A 15936-nucleotide genomic window follows, 5' to 3' on the forward strand; every position below is an offset into this window, starting at 1 on the left:
TTGTAGTCCCAGTCTTGAAGGGACTTGAAAGCATGTTTTATGGAGAGTGGTTAAAGTAATTGGGAATGGTTAACCTAGCTTTGACATCTGTTTTCAAATACTTATAGAGCTATCAGATATAAGAGTGATTTAACTCAGCCATATGGCTGTAGAACTGGACTCTCCTTTATGGTAGCCACTAGCTACACGTGACTATTGAGCCCCTGAATGTAGCTAGTCAGAATTTTAAAGTGCTGTAAGTGTGAAACACATACCAGATTAAGAATGATTCGTTATGATAAATTTATACTAAGTTCAAAAACTTCATATAAAAAAAGAATGTAAAACATCTTATTACATGTTGAAATGATAATATTTTGGATATTTGAGTAAATAAAATACATTTCTTAAAATTTGTTTCACTTTTTTTTTTTTAACTTTTTAAATGTTCTGGTAGCCACATTAAAAGATTACTTATGGCTCACATTTTATTTCTATTGGACAATGCTGATCTAGAGGGCTGAAGCTGGTAGCTTTTATCTATAGTTAGATTTCAACTTTTTATGAAAAGGAACTTTATAGCAGTTAGCCATCTGAAAATGGATTGCCTTGGGAGTTTGTATGTTTTCTGCTATTAAAAGATGCTTAGGTAAATCCACGAAGGGGATATTTTAGAGTGCATTCAAGAATGAGGAAAGGACACAGGTTTGGATTAGATAAATTCTGAAGCTATTTCAGTACTACATTTCCAACCTTCATCCCTGTGATGCTAATATGTTATATCTTCATTAAAAATTTCTCATCTAATAATGAGATGATACATTTAAAAAGAACTAATGATGAAGGGCAATAAATAAAAATCCTATGTTTGATATATAGTTTGTTGGTGCTGTAGGAACTCAGAGGAAGGAGAAATGACTTTCATCAGAGAATAAAGATTGGAATTTTGAACCAAGTTCTGAAGAATAGGATTTGAATAAGCAAAATGGGGTTAGGGAAAAAACATTCCAGGGCAGAATAAATAAGTAAACAAAAAAGAATTAACCAGGAAGCATAATAAGGAGCAATTTTAGAGACAGAGAATCTATCAGGTTGGTTAGAGTAGAAGCTATGTAGAAGAATTTATGATCTATTGTAGTTCAGATTTTTTTTTCTTCCAGAAAAAATATCCCTCCAAAAAAGAAAGATATGCATTCAAGGATGTATGCAGAAGATACATACATTTGAGGCCTTATAAAATCTACTTAATGTGTCCACTTAATTACTTAATTTTATCCTACAAAGTATCACTTGGAGAAGACACATTTACCTAAAATGGCCATAAGCAGTGTTAATCAATCCTTGGTATTTGCAGAGGTGATCAGATGGGTCTATAAAATAGAAGCCAAAGAAATTTTGCATAGATTCAGTAATTATCTTGAAAAGAATGGCCTTATAATTGCAAAGGTTGGATGTCACTCATCAGACCTTTTAAAGATCATTTTTAAAAGCAGTACACTGGTTATGTTGTGGAGATAGTGAATATACACCTAAAGGACCAGTGGGTGGTGGACAGATGGAATAGCAGTGTTCTAAGGTTATAAGAATTAGTACTTACAAATGGGATTACATTTCTAGTGACTCCTGTCATATGTAGATTTGAAATCTGTTGTATTTTATTTAATTTAGATAGAAGTGAAGATGCGAATCTCTGAAAAATCATGACAAATGACTCTGGCTTGGTCATGATTAAGACTGTGATGTAGGAGTGTAAAATGAAATTGTTTCATAAAATAAGAATGCAAGGAAAATTATATTTCTAAATTATCTTTGCATATATTTTTGAAAATATGTATTTTTTGCTAGTCGCTTGACTATTTTACATACAGGTCTAAAGTCTATATGTTTAAGGGGGGCAAAAATGTGGGATTTATGTTCGTTTTGTTTTTCATCTTCTCTTTGCAAAAATATGAAATTCAGGGTAATCTTGTATTCAGGATATGTGATGATTAATAATTATAGCTATTATATGTTGAATTCCATTTGGGTGCAATTTAATATACAAAGTGATTCACATTTATTATCTCATTCATTCCTTGCAAGAACCCTCTAAGGAAGGAGATGATAGTCTCATTTTGCAGATTGGAAAACTCAAACTTAAAGCGACATAGCTAAGAAAGGAGCAGAACCAGAATTTGAACCTAGGTCTATCTGATTCCAAAGCCTACATTTTTGTAATCCCTGCTATAATGCCTAACCTTTGAAAATAGTTCTTTTTATTAAGCTAATGCCAAATGATAATGATGATTCGTTATCTTTGTTAAGTGTACTTGTTATGATAATTCAAGGTGTAATTGATGATAACATACATTTTACCTATTTACTTTTGTCAACAGTTTTTGCCTGTATATATGCACATTCGAGTTCTGGTTGCTGCATATCTCTTTCAGACAGGGTATGGGCATTTCTCATACTTTTGGATCAAAGGAGACTTTGGAATTCATAGAGTATGTCAGGTAGGAATACATCCAGTTATTTTCTTTTTCTTTCAACTCAACATGCTTTTGTGCCTAACTGTTGTGAAAATATAAATATGGTCATTGTAAGACCATGAATAATTTGATTTTATGAAATAGCACTTAAAAGTTATATTATTTCTGTGTTCTAAGTTTAGTAATTTCAGATAAATAATTTATTAGTGATGGAAAGAAAATATAATTTAGATGAATATATAATAAAAGCACTGGTACATAAGGGACAACATTGCTGATTCACTTTTGTAGAAATGTGCACAGTTACTTAGAATTATTATAATGTGCTGTTTTCTCTCTCTGCAAAAGAGATTAATATTTACTAAGCTTCTACCTTTTGTTAATCATTTTCTAAGCATTATTTTATTTATCCTCCAATACAACCCTGAGTTATCTTCATGTTTATAGATGAAGAAACTGAGGCTTAGAGAGGTTAAATAATTTGCCCAAGGGCCGAGCCCGTGGCGCACTCGGGAGAGTGAGGCGCTGGGAGTGCAGCAGCGCTCCTGCCGTGGGTTCGGATCCTATATAGGGATGACCTGTGCGCTCACAGCGCTCACTGGCTGAGCGTGGTGCGGCTGGTCTCAAAAAGGACAAAAAAATAATAATAATAAATAATAAAAAATAATTTGCCCAAGGTTGCATAGTAAGTGGTACAGCACTAATATAAATCTGCTCACATTCTGTGTTCTTTGAGTGACATCAAACTGATATCTGCTACGACTGTTACGGAGGTCCCAAAGACACTTTTTAACTTGAGTAACATGATTTTCTATCTATGACAACTCTCAATTTAATCCCAAGTGGGGTAAATCAACATTAAACAGAAGAAGAAATGGACACTCTTTTCTTGAGATAATCTAATCTCTGTTTATAAACTCTAGCCCTAGGAAGGTGGTTTACAGTTTTTCCCCTAATTTAACAAGATGGCAATTGTAAGCAGAAGACAGCTCAGGCTAGTGTTTTACTGGGATTTAGTTAACATAATGATGCATGAGTATTATATATTCAACTGTTTCTGGTTATGGTAGAACAAAAATTTTAGTGATTAGTAAAATACACTTGTACAGTCATTATTTGAGTCCTAAATGTTTATACCCCTTCAGAGAAAATCTGTCTTTGCTTGTCATGTATGCCTGGAATGAAAATCATTTTCTTCTCCTTTTTAATAGGTCTTATTTCGTCTCAATTTCCTGGTAGTGGTGTTATGTATAGTAATGGATCGGCCTTATCAATTCTATTACTTTGTCCCTTTGGTCACTGTATGGTTCATGGTCATCTATGTTACTTTAGCACTATGGCCACAAATAATCCAAAAAAAAGCAAATGGTAAATATACCCTCTTACTAATATTTTTAAATGTATTCTGTCAGTGTACTAAATTTCTTTTTAGTTGCTAAGGGTGATTATTTTTATTAAAAGATGTAGTATCTTTTCTTTTTTCCTTTTTGCCCTACTTCTAATTTATACTACCTTGATGACATTTTAAAGTTATTTGTTGTTTTGACATTTTGAAATTTTGTTCTTAAACTATGTTTCTAAAATTTTACATTTGAGTAGTTCAAGTAATATAACATTCAGAATAATAGTTTACATTTATATTATGTGTGTGTTTTCCCTTTATTAAAGTTAAGTTTTTCAAAACCAGTTTACATATTAACTAGTGCAACAGTTTTGAAACTGTCTTGCCCAGAGCCAGAGTGGACATGGCTGGAAGAGATAAGGGAAAGCCAAATAGGGCTCTAAACCCTTACATCCTATTTCAATCTTGGCAGCCCTGCTTTATTTGATTTCTTATATATATTGAGATTTCGAGTAAATATTAGTTTGCAAAAAGGCTTCTTACATCAAACAGTCTAAAAGCATTAATATAATTTAATCTTCTAGACAACTGTTTAGCAGTTATTACCAACCTGTTTTACATATAAGGAAACCTAGGTACCCAGATGATTGCCATTTTCAAATTTCACATAGCCAGTTACTGATAATGTTCAAAGTGAGGCCACAGTTATTCATCTTAATGCTTTTTTCCCTCAAGATCGTGTCATTAAAATAAAATCTTCCCTTTTCTAAAAAAATAAAGAATTTTTGATTTTTTTTTCCCCCCACTGGTAAGGGGATCGGAGCCCTTGGCTTGATGTTGTTTGCACCACGCTCAACCAGTGAGTGCACCAGCCATCCCTATATAGGTTCTGAACCTGCGTCATCGGTGCTACCAGCACCTCACTCTCCTGAGTGAGCCATGGGGCCGGCCCAAGAATTTTTGATTATTAACAATGTATTTAACTTGATTCTTTCAGCCAAATATTATTTGGCTGAAGAGAAATCAAAAAGTATTCTTCATTAGCTTCCATCATAATATCAAATAATTCTTCAATAAAGAGCTGAGTTTCAGCATCTTTGGACAGCCTCTGTAGTTTAATTCCTCTTCACAAACCCAGCATATTAATCAAATAATCAATCAATGTGTATAAACTTTGCACATGTATTTAAAATATGCATATGTTAAAATATATCTTGTGGTTAAATCCTAGTTTATTAGGGAGTTAAAGCTCTCTCCTTGAAAATTTGATGTTTAAACAATATTACCTAAGTTATATTTAACATGAGTTTTTGTTAGAATTACATTGAACAGGTTGTTCCAAATTTTGTTGTAATGTTCAGTAGTTAATAGGTATAATTGAATCCAGGAGGTATTTTAAAATATATTTATAGTGAATGAACAGCAGGTATATAGAGTATCAGTTATACTTTGTAGCCTCATTCCTAGCAAGAATCCTCCACCTTTTTTTCTTTTTGCCCTACTTGTAGTTTATACTACCTAGATATATTTTGTGTATCCTTGTATGCAGCCTTAAATTATTTTAAGAACTATTCGGGGTATAAATACATTAAATAGGGTACTTAATGTGTTATCTAGTTTTATATTTCTTAGTAAATTAAATATTTTCTCTCTTAGGAAATTGTTTCTGGCATTTTGGCTTACTGTTGAAACTAGCTTTTTTGCTGTTATGCATATGTTTTTTGGCATATTCTCAGGTTTGTATAATCTTTTCAGTCTATATTTTTTAATATTTTATTTTAAAGTTCAAGTCTATTAAAGTATGTGAAAAGAGTCAGAGCTTTTTTCCAGCTTCATCTTTTAATGACTGTAATAAAAGTGTCACTGTGTAGTTGATTACTCAGTGTAGTTCTTTTGAGACCTATCTACTTTTGTTATCACTGTTTTTGTTGTAAGAGCAATTTAAAGCTCTTCCTCTGGCAGTTGTTCAAGATCCATTTTACTTGACTTTGATCAATCAAACGTTTATTGAATGCTTCATAAGACACTACTCTAAGTGGAGATCAAAATTCTCTTGACAGAATTTGCAACTTAGTTTGTGCATTATTCATTGCATCAAAGTGTAACTTGATTTTTCTATAACTACAGAGAGTAAGATTTTGGCAGTTAGTAAAACCAACTTGAGAGCAAAGGTGTTTGTATATATGTAGTATGTTTAATTCAATAAAATTTTTGGTCATTTTCCCAGCTCTGATGTTTCTTCCTCCTATTCTGATGGTTGAGATTTTTCTCGGTTATTTTAGCAGGATGACAATCTGCTGCCTGCTGGTTAAATCCATCAGGCAGACATATTATCTGGGCAGTGAGGTATTTATAACAAAATATTTTAATTTGACTGCCTGTAGTTGTGACATATTCTGCAGTTTACTTGCATCTCCAACACTCCGTTTTGTACCTGGCTCTGTCAGGTGTAAATGTTCTAGAGGCATTTTGTGTGTATTTATAATCCTATGAAACTGTTTTGGGGATTCTTTTGAGATCTTTTATACTTATTTTCATACTTAGAAGTATTGAAAGCATTTCTATTTCCCATGACATCCAAGATTTTTTAAAGGAGATAAAATAATAAGGAAACAACAGGCAAGTGTATAAAGAAATAGCCAAGTAACAGCAACAGCTACTTGACAGTTATTCATTAAAATTTCCAACACTCCGTGGACACTTCTGAGGGAAAAAAGGAAAGCTAACCAGAAGTTCAATAAAAGGACTAAGAAGGTTTTCCCAGCTTTGAGTCAGTATTGACCTCTTGCCAAGGAAAAAAGTACACAGTCCAGGGCAGAACACTGTCTTTCACAAAATGGGTGTTTAATAAATGATTCTTTATTGATCACATAAGAAATAACTTTTTAATTAGAAATAATATTTTAAATTGTAAATACATTGTATGTCATAAATATGCCATATTTATGATCTATAAGATCATATATCTATATCTAATAGATATATACCTATTATACTATATATGTATATTCATATCAATATATATATGATCCATAAGTACTTCAGATTGCAACTCTTAGTAAGAATCTCCTTAATTTTCTGAGTCATAGATTTTGATAGAACCTATTTTTGATATGCTGTGTGAATTTTAAATCCTGTGGTGACCACAGAATGGAGACCATTGCATTTTATTAAAATAATAAAGTTTTTCTGACCTAAGGATTCAACATTACCTAAAATATATTATTTTTATATTTTTTCTTTGGTTTTTAATAGCCTTTTTAAAAATTGTGATGCTACTCTTTTTATGATGTGGCATTAAGTCTGATAATGGAGCTTTACTTTATAGATTTTGTCATCATTCTTTAGTCTAGAAATTGAGGTTTTTGTTCTCTTCTTTGAAAGACTTCATTAATGTGCAGAAATGTACCCAAGACTTCTGCCCCTACATTCCCACATTTTCCAGGCTGTCAGATTAATAAGAGGGTACCATTCAGGAACTTGCCCAGAGTAAAATTGTAAACTTTGTTTCAGAGGTTAGTAATGGCATTTGGGTGTGGTTGATTGAGTAAGGTGACTAATTCAGAGGACTCTTCTAACTTAAATAGTTAATTATAGACTGTTAAGGACAATTAAAGAAAGAAAACCTATATCTTAACTTTAACAGTCATTACTGGAATCTTGATACCATATTGGCTGAAGTATTTTGTACTTTTCTGTTTGATTAGTATTAGCCGTTTTGTGTACTGGATTAAAAACCTTAAATAGAATAACTTTTCCAATTACAAGGATTTTTCTTTCTTTCTTTCTTTTTTTTTTTCAATTTTAACAATCTCAGTAACCTTTCATATGAAGTGAAAATAAGTTTTAAAAGTTTTAGGTTGTCTTTATTGGCCATCAGTAAAATAAATTTATTGTCAAATAAATTTCAAATGAAGCGATATTTTCAAATGAAAAAGAGTTTAAAAATTGTGAGTAACCATTATGTAATTCTAATTTTAGAAAACTACAGTATATAATAGAATTGCAGAGCAGGTATTGACTTGTACCATTTTAATTTATTTTCTGAATTCCTTTTCTCAGGGTGCATTTGAGAAGATATTTTCTCTTTGGCCATTGTCTAAGTGTTTTGAACTGAAAGGAAATGTATATGAATGGTGGTTCAGATGGAGGTTAGACCGTTACGTATGTATTTACTTTGTAATATTTTGCCATTTCAAATTATACTGTCAGAAAATGATTCAAAAAATTTTGATCTATTTATTTTTTTGAGTAAATGAACATTTGATTTAGTAAGTCAAAGCAGTCCACTACCACCCCCTTTTTCTTTACATCAGCAAAAGAGTATACATGTGTATGTACATCAGCAGGAAAATACTGTAAAAATATTGTCTATAAAATGTCTGAGTTCTAATTTTGACTTATAAGTAATGCATCATATATATATATATATATATATATATACTTCAGCCATTCAAAACAATATTTATTGAGCCCAATATGTGCCCTAGATGTTGGTGTCATAAGGCATATATTAGAGAAAGAAGACCAGGCTTCCAAGCCTTAAAAATCTATTTAAAAACCCAAGGTTACTACTTATAATGTGGTACTAAACTGTGCAGTATGGATTTTGTGGTATAGTATGCAAAGAAGAAAGAGCAGTGTCTGGGATTATTCCAAGAACTTAACACTGAAAGGTGGTTAAAATTCAACTGGCAGAGAAAGTGTAAAATGTCTAGCAGAGCATCTGGAAAATAATAGACACTAAATAAATATTAATTTCTTCACTCTTTCCCCCTTTCCTTCCATTTTTGACTCATCTTTTTTTTTCTTTCAACAAATGTTTTCTTAGTGCCTGTTCTGTGCCATTCCTGGTTTTTAATCCTATGCACCTTCCAGTGTACTACATTGCATCTCAAAACTGTATATGAGTATGAATAAAAATTTTTGCTTCACATCAAATAATTTTAAATTCTCGACTTTCTCATTACAGCAGTCTACTATGATATGATTGTATTAGGTTGTTCAGGCTGCTATAACAGAATACTGTAGACTGGGTGGCTTCTAAAGAGCGGAAATTTATTTCTCACAGTTCTGGAGGCTGAGAAGTACAAGACCAATTTGCTGGCAGGTTTAAGTGGCTGGGGAGGGCCTACTTCCTGGTTCATTAACAGCCTTCTTCTCACTGTGTCCTCATGTGGTGGAAGGGGCAAGGCAGCTCACTGGAGCCTCTTTTATAAGGGCACTAATCCCATTTATGAAGTCTCTACCCTCAACACCTAATCACCTCCCAAAGCCCCTACCCCCAAAACCATCACACTGGGGATTAGATTTCAACATATGAATTGGGGGGGGGGGGCACAAACACTCGGTCTATTGAAGTGATAGGTCACATTTAGTCATTGTTTAAAAAAGAAAGCTCTTGTCCTTTCTGGTTCACCATATTTTTTCCCCACTCTTGTGTACATATACTCCTTTTTAAAATTATGATTCATTGTGTTATTCTTGTTTTTATTTGACTGAAGGGACCAATACAAAATGTGTTTTATCTTTGTTGGGTACGCTTAAGTTTTATCACGTGTCTTTAAGAGAGTTTCTTATCATTATTTTTAAATTGTGTTTATTACTTCACTTGCTGCTGAGACTGCTCCTAATGGACCAGCTTTGTCTTGTATTGTCTCATATTGTTGTGAGAGATGTTTGCTTGTCTGTTGCTGATGATTTCTAACAATCATTGACTTTATTTCATTGCTTAATGAAATAAGTCCTTCATAGAAACTCCAAACCTTTAAGCTTTTAACCCACTTATTTTTATGCATATATTCCGCATTAACCAAATATTTTGCTATTTTTTGAAAAGTAACTGTTTAAAACAAATTTTCTGTATCTTTCAGGTAGTCTTTCATGGAATGCTGTTTGCTTTCATCTATCTGGCTTTACAGAAGCGTCAAGTACTTTCTGAAGGAAAGGGTGAACCTCTTTTTTCGAACAAAATTTCGAATTTTCTATTGTTTATTTCAGTAGTTTCTTTCTTGGTAAGTTTTAAAATATAATCTTCTAATTTGTGAAAATTCTAATGGTATAGAAAATTAGCTTTAAGATATAGGATGTAATCGATTATTTTTAATAAATACATTTTTACTTTTAAAATTTTTTCTCTTTATTTTTATAATTGGACATACATTTAAAGAGAATGCATATATAAGTTAAATATGAAGAATAACAGCTCAGTGAAGTAGGAATTTAAAAGTTTTAATAAATTTGAGAAAAATATAATGTAAAGTGTTCGATATAAAGAGCCATCACTGCCTCAGGATCACTTTACCCAGAAAAGCACAGACCTGTGCTCCTTTCTCTCTGCTCTCTTCTGTTTGGACAGTTGAGGATACCATGACAAATGATGAGCAAACCTGCAGGCAGTTTCCGCTGACACTTTTATAAAGCATAATGAAGTATAATGTTATGAATAAAGAAAACTGTAAAAAAAAATTTTTTTTAAGTGAGAATTATGCCTGTGTAATACTTAACTGTTTTTGTAAACTGATCCATACATTTTCTTGTTTTAGACCTATTCCATCTGGGCTAGCAGTTGTAAAAACAAAGCAGAGTGCAATGAACTCCACCCGTCTGTTTCTGTGGTACAGGTAATTATCTTGATTTAGAGAAATTTTTACTTCTTAATTCTTGATAAGAACATAGTTTTTAGAGGCAGAGAGGTTTGAGATCAAACTCCAGAAAATGCAGGGACGTTAGTAATCTTTCTAAAGTCCTACCTTCCACTGTAGTAATAGGGATATTAAAGTATCTTTCACAGGGTTGTGTATTAAATCATATGATGCAGCTCAGTATTTGTCACTTAATAGGCACTTAGAAAATGGTAATTCTCCTCATATTTGCTTTTTTATCATTTATTCAAATTTCTTTATTTCTTTACTTAATCATAGTTATTATCTACTATGTATTAAGTACCATGCTAGATGTAAGAGGCTCAGTGTTAAACAAGATACAGCTCCTGCCTTCAAGAATCTTATAGTCTAATAGAGATGTGGATTACTAAACATTCATTTGTTTAATGAATTTTTTTATTCATTTAACAAATACTTGAATACTTATTATTTGCTAGATGTTACATCAGGGGATGCAGTGGTTAACCAAACCAGATAGTTCCTACCCTCATGAAGCCTATATTCTTCTATTACAGATAATAATCATGTAATAACCACATAATTATAAATAGAAGTACATAATGTTATAAGGAAATATAATCAGAGTATATGACCTACTTAGAGTTGTAGGGAAGGTGATCAGGGGTCAGAGATGATTTCCCTGAGAAAATTAAACTGAGAATGGAGGTTTGAAGGCACAGCAGGCAGCAAGAACTTGGGACCTGTAGAGGAAGAGAGCATGGTATGTATATTCAAGGAACTTAAAGAAGGCCAAGGGGGCTGGAAGTCAGACAGCAAGCATCTAGAAAAGCCGGTGACAATGACTGAGAGGTGGGCAGAGGCTGAGGGGCAACTCAAATCAGATTTACGTTTTGCAAAGATACAATACCTCTGTGATTAGTGTGGGGTTGGTTGAGCACAGCTTGCTTTGGAAACACCTGGGAGTTTTTCCTAACCTATCTTGATATCTGAACAGTGTTCATGGAGAAAGTAGTGTCTAAGCTGAGGTCTGAAAGATGAGTAGCCCAGCAAGAAGGAGCAGGGGGAATTTCTGGAGGATCTTCTCTTAGGTCTTTAGTTCTCGTCAATGCAAGGACTATTTTATTTCTCCTAAACCTCTACATAGTCAGTAACACCAAGCATATGATAGACTCTCCAAATACAATTGATAATGAAATTTTAAGCATTATACTATAGTTGCATAGCATTTTTCTGACTTCTACAGACAATAGTAGTGCTTACCTATAACTCTTTGTATATTATATCTGATATCATTTCTGTGATTCACAGGATGGGAGGGAGACATTACCACACCCAGTTCACCAGTACAGAACAATAGGCATGTAAGGAGAGCTAAGGGAGAGAGTGGCTGCACATAGAATAACACTAACATAAGCACTCCTGAGGCGTATTGCCTGCATTCCCAGGCACCACCCTCTGTGTACTCACATTTCCAGAGTTACTTTTTTTGTAAGGGCCTCAGCTTCTCCATTGCAGAATAAAAGAATGAATGGGGAACACACGCTAAAATAAGGACTAATTTTATTGTCTGCTACTTCTGTTCAACTGCATTTGTCTACCATTGTAAAAGTTAAGAGCATCCAAGTAACTTCAAATGCTACAAATTATGTCCGTATCCTGACCACACCACATTTCACTTTTACAGTTAGATGCGAACAGATGTGTGTGTGTGTGTGTGTGGTAGGACATTGTGATTATTTATTCAGCCTTATGTGAGAGAGAGATATATAGATATATCTATCTATATATATTCTTAGAGTACTTATCTGAGGGGGCTCCTTTAAGATTTTAAACATGTTTAAATTCCTAGTATCCAGTTGGAAAGTATTTTCCCAGCCCAGCCCAACAGAAGGCTTATGCAATAGTCCTTAAATCCTGTCCTTTTGGTTTTACCCACCAGTCTGTATTGAAGTTTCCAGAAAGATTTAGCTATAGAACAGGTAATTAACCATAAACAGCATATATAAAGTGCTTAGCACAGTAACCACTGAGTTATAAATGCCAATCAAATTTTAAGCATTATTATTATTTCTGTATCAAGCTAATAAGAATAATTCCCCAAACCCCAGTTGTCTTCTCCATTATTTCTTTGATTTCCTACTTCCCTAATCCCATTGTTTACTAAGTATATGACACAATACAAGACTTGAATATACCAAAGAAATGAAATACACATTGGGAAATGGTACATTACAGGCAGAAAGAAGAAAAGTGACTTGCTTAGGACTATTCCTAGATTTTCTTTTCTGTTGCTCAGGGTCGTGATTTATATATATTTATATATATGTCATTCTTTCCAGCATTTTACAGCTTATGTAATTCTTTAATAATTCATTAAATGCCTTTATGTTTAAGGGCTTTATTTAGGTCTCACCTTCATGATTTTTATTATTTACATATACCACCTATACTATTAATTACCTAATGTTTCTTTAAATGACCCACAGTGTGTGCTAGAAGTACCTCATATATGTTTTCTTACTTACCGTTCACATCAAACTTTCAAAGAAAAGCTTATCTCCATTTGTATGAAGAAATAGACCCAAAAGGTTATGTGCCTTGTTACAAGTCCCAGAACTAATACAAGCAAAAGATCAGATTCAAACATTAGTCTCTTTCATGGTATGGCCTATGAGAATCACTGAATTTAATTATACTTGAGTAGTTCACTTTGGCTCCTTTTCCCCAGTGATAGAGTTATCCATATATCTCCTATTTCCTCATCTTTTATGTATCTCAGAGATTTTTATCATAGATTCTTTGACAAGATGGCAAGGTGATCAACACTGAATATGGGGTTTTCTCTGAAGTGTAAATAGGTTTTTTAATCCTTTTATAAGAGAAAGTTTTGAAAGGTAGTTGTGAAAGTGGAAATACTGTTTTTCTTTACAATTGCTTGCTTCTTTATAGGAAGGGTAAATCCTAAGGAGAGTTGTTTAACTGGTTATTTAATGTGATACTATGAGTTGGAGGTTTAGGAAATACAACATTGTTCTACCTGGTACAAAATATAGGAGGGAGGGGTGAAGGCCCAGGAGCCCAAAATCTGGAGATTCTTTTGAAGAAGAAAAAATCCAGAGAGAAAAATATATTACATGTGGATGCAGCTCAAGACATTATTCGCCAGGCTGTCAAATATGAAGACATTTTAAAAGCCATGCCATTTCCCATACTAACATGGCTGTCAGTGGAAGGAAGCTTTTGAAGAGAGTCAAGAAAGGGGTGGCTGATACTTTATGGAAAGAGGAAAATTATATCATGGGATTTTATGAAGTTTTGCCACATAAATATATCAACTTTTTCTAAAGAAAGGGCATCAGGCAAGTTTGTATTTATTCAGTATACATAAAATTGTTCAGCCATGTACCACCTAAAATCTGCATTGGTATGCAGCGTACAGACCATATGTGAGACATACAGTTTGGGTAGACTCTAGAACAAAAATAACTTTAAAAAAACATTGTATATGTATCAAGTTCAATAACATAAAGAATAAGGTTGTCACTTAAAGGAAAGCTTCAGGCAAAATGCTTTTCAATAAAAAGATTGTTAATATTTATCTCTGTGGTTTTTCTTTAGATTTTAGCCTTCATCCTAATAAGGAACATCCCTGGATATGCTCGTTCAGTTTACAGTTCATTTTTTGCTTGGTTTGGAAAAATTTCATTAGAGGTAGGTACAATACTATTTTGCTTTATGTTACACAGCCAGGTGTTATGTGTTTATGTGTTCATGTACATGTGTATGTGTATATTTATGTGGGTGTGTAAGTCTGACATATACTTTTTTATAAACCAAAGCCATCATCCATGGAATTACAAGGAAAAGACTCAGAACTTTTAACAGAAGTAAAGTATTTTAGAATGTTTTTAAAGCCTTATTTTAAAATGACTAGACATGGGTGACTTTCAAAATATTCTTTACATTGTCTTAAGCTGAGATCAGGAGAGAAAAATATTGGACCAGATATAAATGAAATAAAGCTTGAGGGAATTTTAATTTGTTGTTCATCTCCATAATTGAATATTATATTACTCTAATTCAGTTTATTGATACTAACCATAATAAAGTCCACCCTTATTATGATTGGAATTCCAACTTGTTACATTTTTTGTGAGATACACAATATGAAATTATCTATAAAATTGGTTGAGACAGTAGGTTTTGAAATACATTCTGAATAGTATGAGCTTTATTATTTGAAATAGAATGTTTTAAAACAATTCATATTGTAATCATAACAGATACATTTTAGAGCATGCAACTTAAGTTGTCTTTTAAAATAGGGAAAATAAATTTCTCTTTGAGTTCTTGAAAAAATGTTCTATGTTTTCTTTAGTCTCATTTATAAGAAGGATTGTATAGAGGTCAGAGTTCTAGGGTGTAGACTGCAGTGGACTTTTCAGGGCCAATAGTGAGACAGAATTAAATGGTTTTGGAAAAGCCTTCTTACATTATTATGCTATCAAATGTTTAAATTAGAAAAAACTGATTTATTCTTGGACCCTCTTAAAATATCTAACTTTAAATATTTTTCCTCCTAGCTATTTATTTGCCAATATCACATATGGCTGGCAGCGGACACAAAGGGTATCTTGGTACTCATACCTGGAAACCCTATGCTCAACATCATTGTCAGCACTTTTATATTTGTTTGTGTGGCACATGAAATTTCTCAGATCACTAATGATCTTGCCCAGATTATTATTCCTAAAGATAACTCATCTCTCTTGAAAAGGTTGGTATGTATAGCTACATTTTTTTGTGGACTCCTCATCTTATCATCTATTCAAGATAAATCAAGACATTAAGTTCCTAAAATCCTAAAAAACTTAAATGCTTCAGGCTTACTTTTTGTCTGCCTAGAGGACAAAAGCATCTATCTGGCGATATAAATGTACATGTAAATATAAACATGTGGCAAGAGGACAGTTCAGTGATGTCTGTGGAACATATATGGTTGTATATATTGGAAATGTACATATCCAATGTGAAATACTAAAAAATAATTGATGAACCAGAATGCATTGTATAGGACTGCATGTGAAAAGTCTTTTCTACTGTATCTATATTTCCGTTTATAAATGATTTTAAGTTAACATATGAAGGCAGGGAAATGATTACCTTTCCAGTAAAAAGTATAGATAATTTAATTAGCTTAGTGACACCACTGAGTGTTTTGATATTACTAAATTTGTGGTAATAAAACTGTCTGCTTCTATATTCATTGTGGAACTTACTACTTCGTTGAAAATTTTCTTACTCAAGAATGACTGCAGTATTGTTTTCTTATAAGTGCAATGATGTGGAATGATAAACAGTATGCCTTTAATTTATGTGCTCATGTTCTGATGTTATATGTTTCCTGACATGATTTTTCTTTCTAACTGTGGTTTTCAGATAGACAAGTCTAAATCTTTGTACACTTTGTCTCACAGAGTTATTCTTTTTTTTTTTTTTTTTTTTTTTTTTTTCCGTG

General features: G+C 32.7%; 1 protein-coding gene across 1 annotated transcript in view; it reads left to right on the plus strand.

Moving 5' to 3' along the window:
• The window catches only part of CASD1 (CAS1 domain containing 1), a 47628-nt gene extending 31950 nt beyond the window's left edge, over positions 1–15678 (plus strand). The window contains exons 11-18 of the mRNA XM_008571660.1: positions 2355–2474; positions 3662–3818; positions 5449–5528; positions 7855–7956; positions 9666–9806; positions 10338–10415; positions 14037–14129; positions 15002–15678. Of these exons, the coding sequence (XP_008569882.1) occupies positions 2355–2474; positions 3662–3818; positions 5449–5528; positions 7855–7956; positions 9666–9806; positions 10338–10415; positions 14037–14129; positions 15002–15268 (1038 nt within the window). The 3' untranslated portion in view covers positions 15269–15678. The remainder of the gene's footprint in view (positions 1–2354; positions 2475–3661; positions 3819–5448; positions 5529–7854; positions 7957–9665; positions 9807–10337; positions 10416–14036; positions 14130–15001) is intronic.
• The last annotated feature ends 258 nt before the right edge of the window (positions 15679–15936 follow it).

This window comes from Galeopterus variegatus, unplaced genomic scaffold (assembly GCF_000696425.1).
Source record: "Galeopterus variegatus unplaced genomic scaffold, G_variegatus-3.0.2 Scaffold43, whole genome shotgun sequence".
Taxonomy (NCBI): Eukaryota; Metazoa; Chordata; class Mammalia; order Dermoptera; family Cynocephalidae; genus Galeopterus; species Galeopterus variegatus.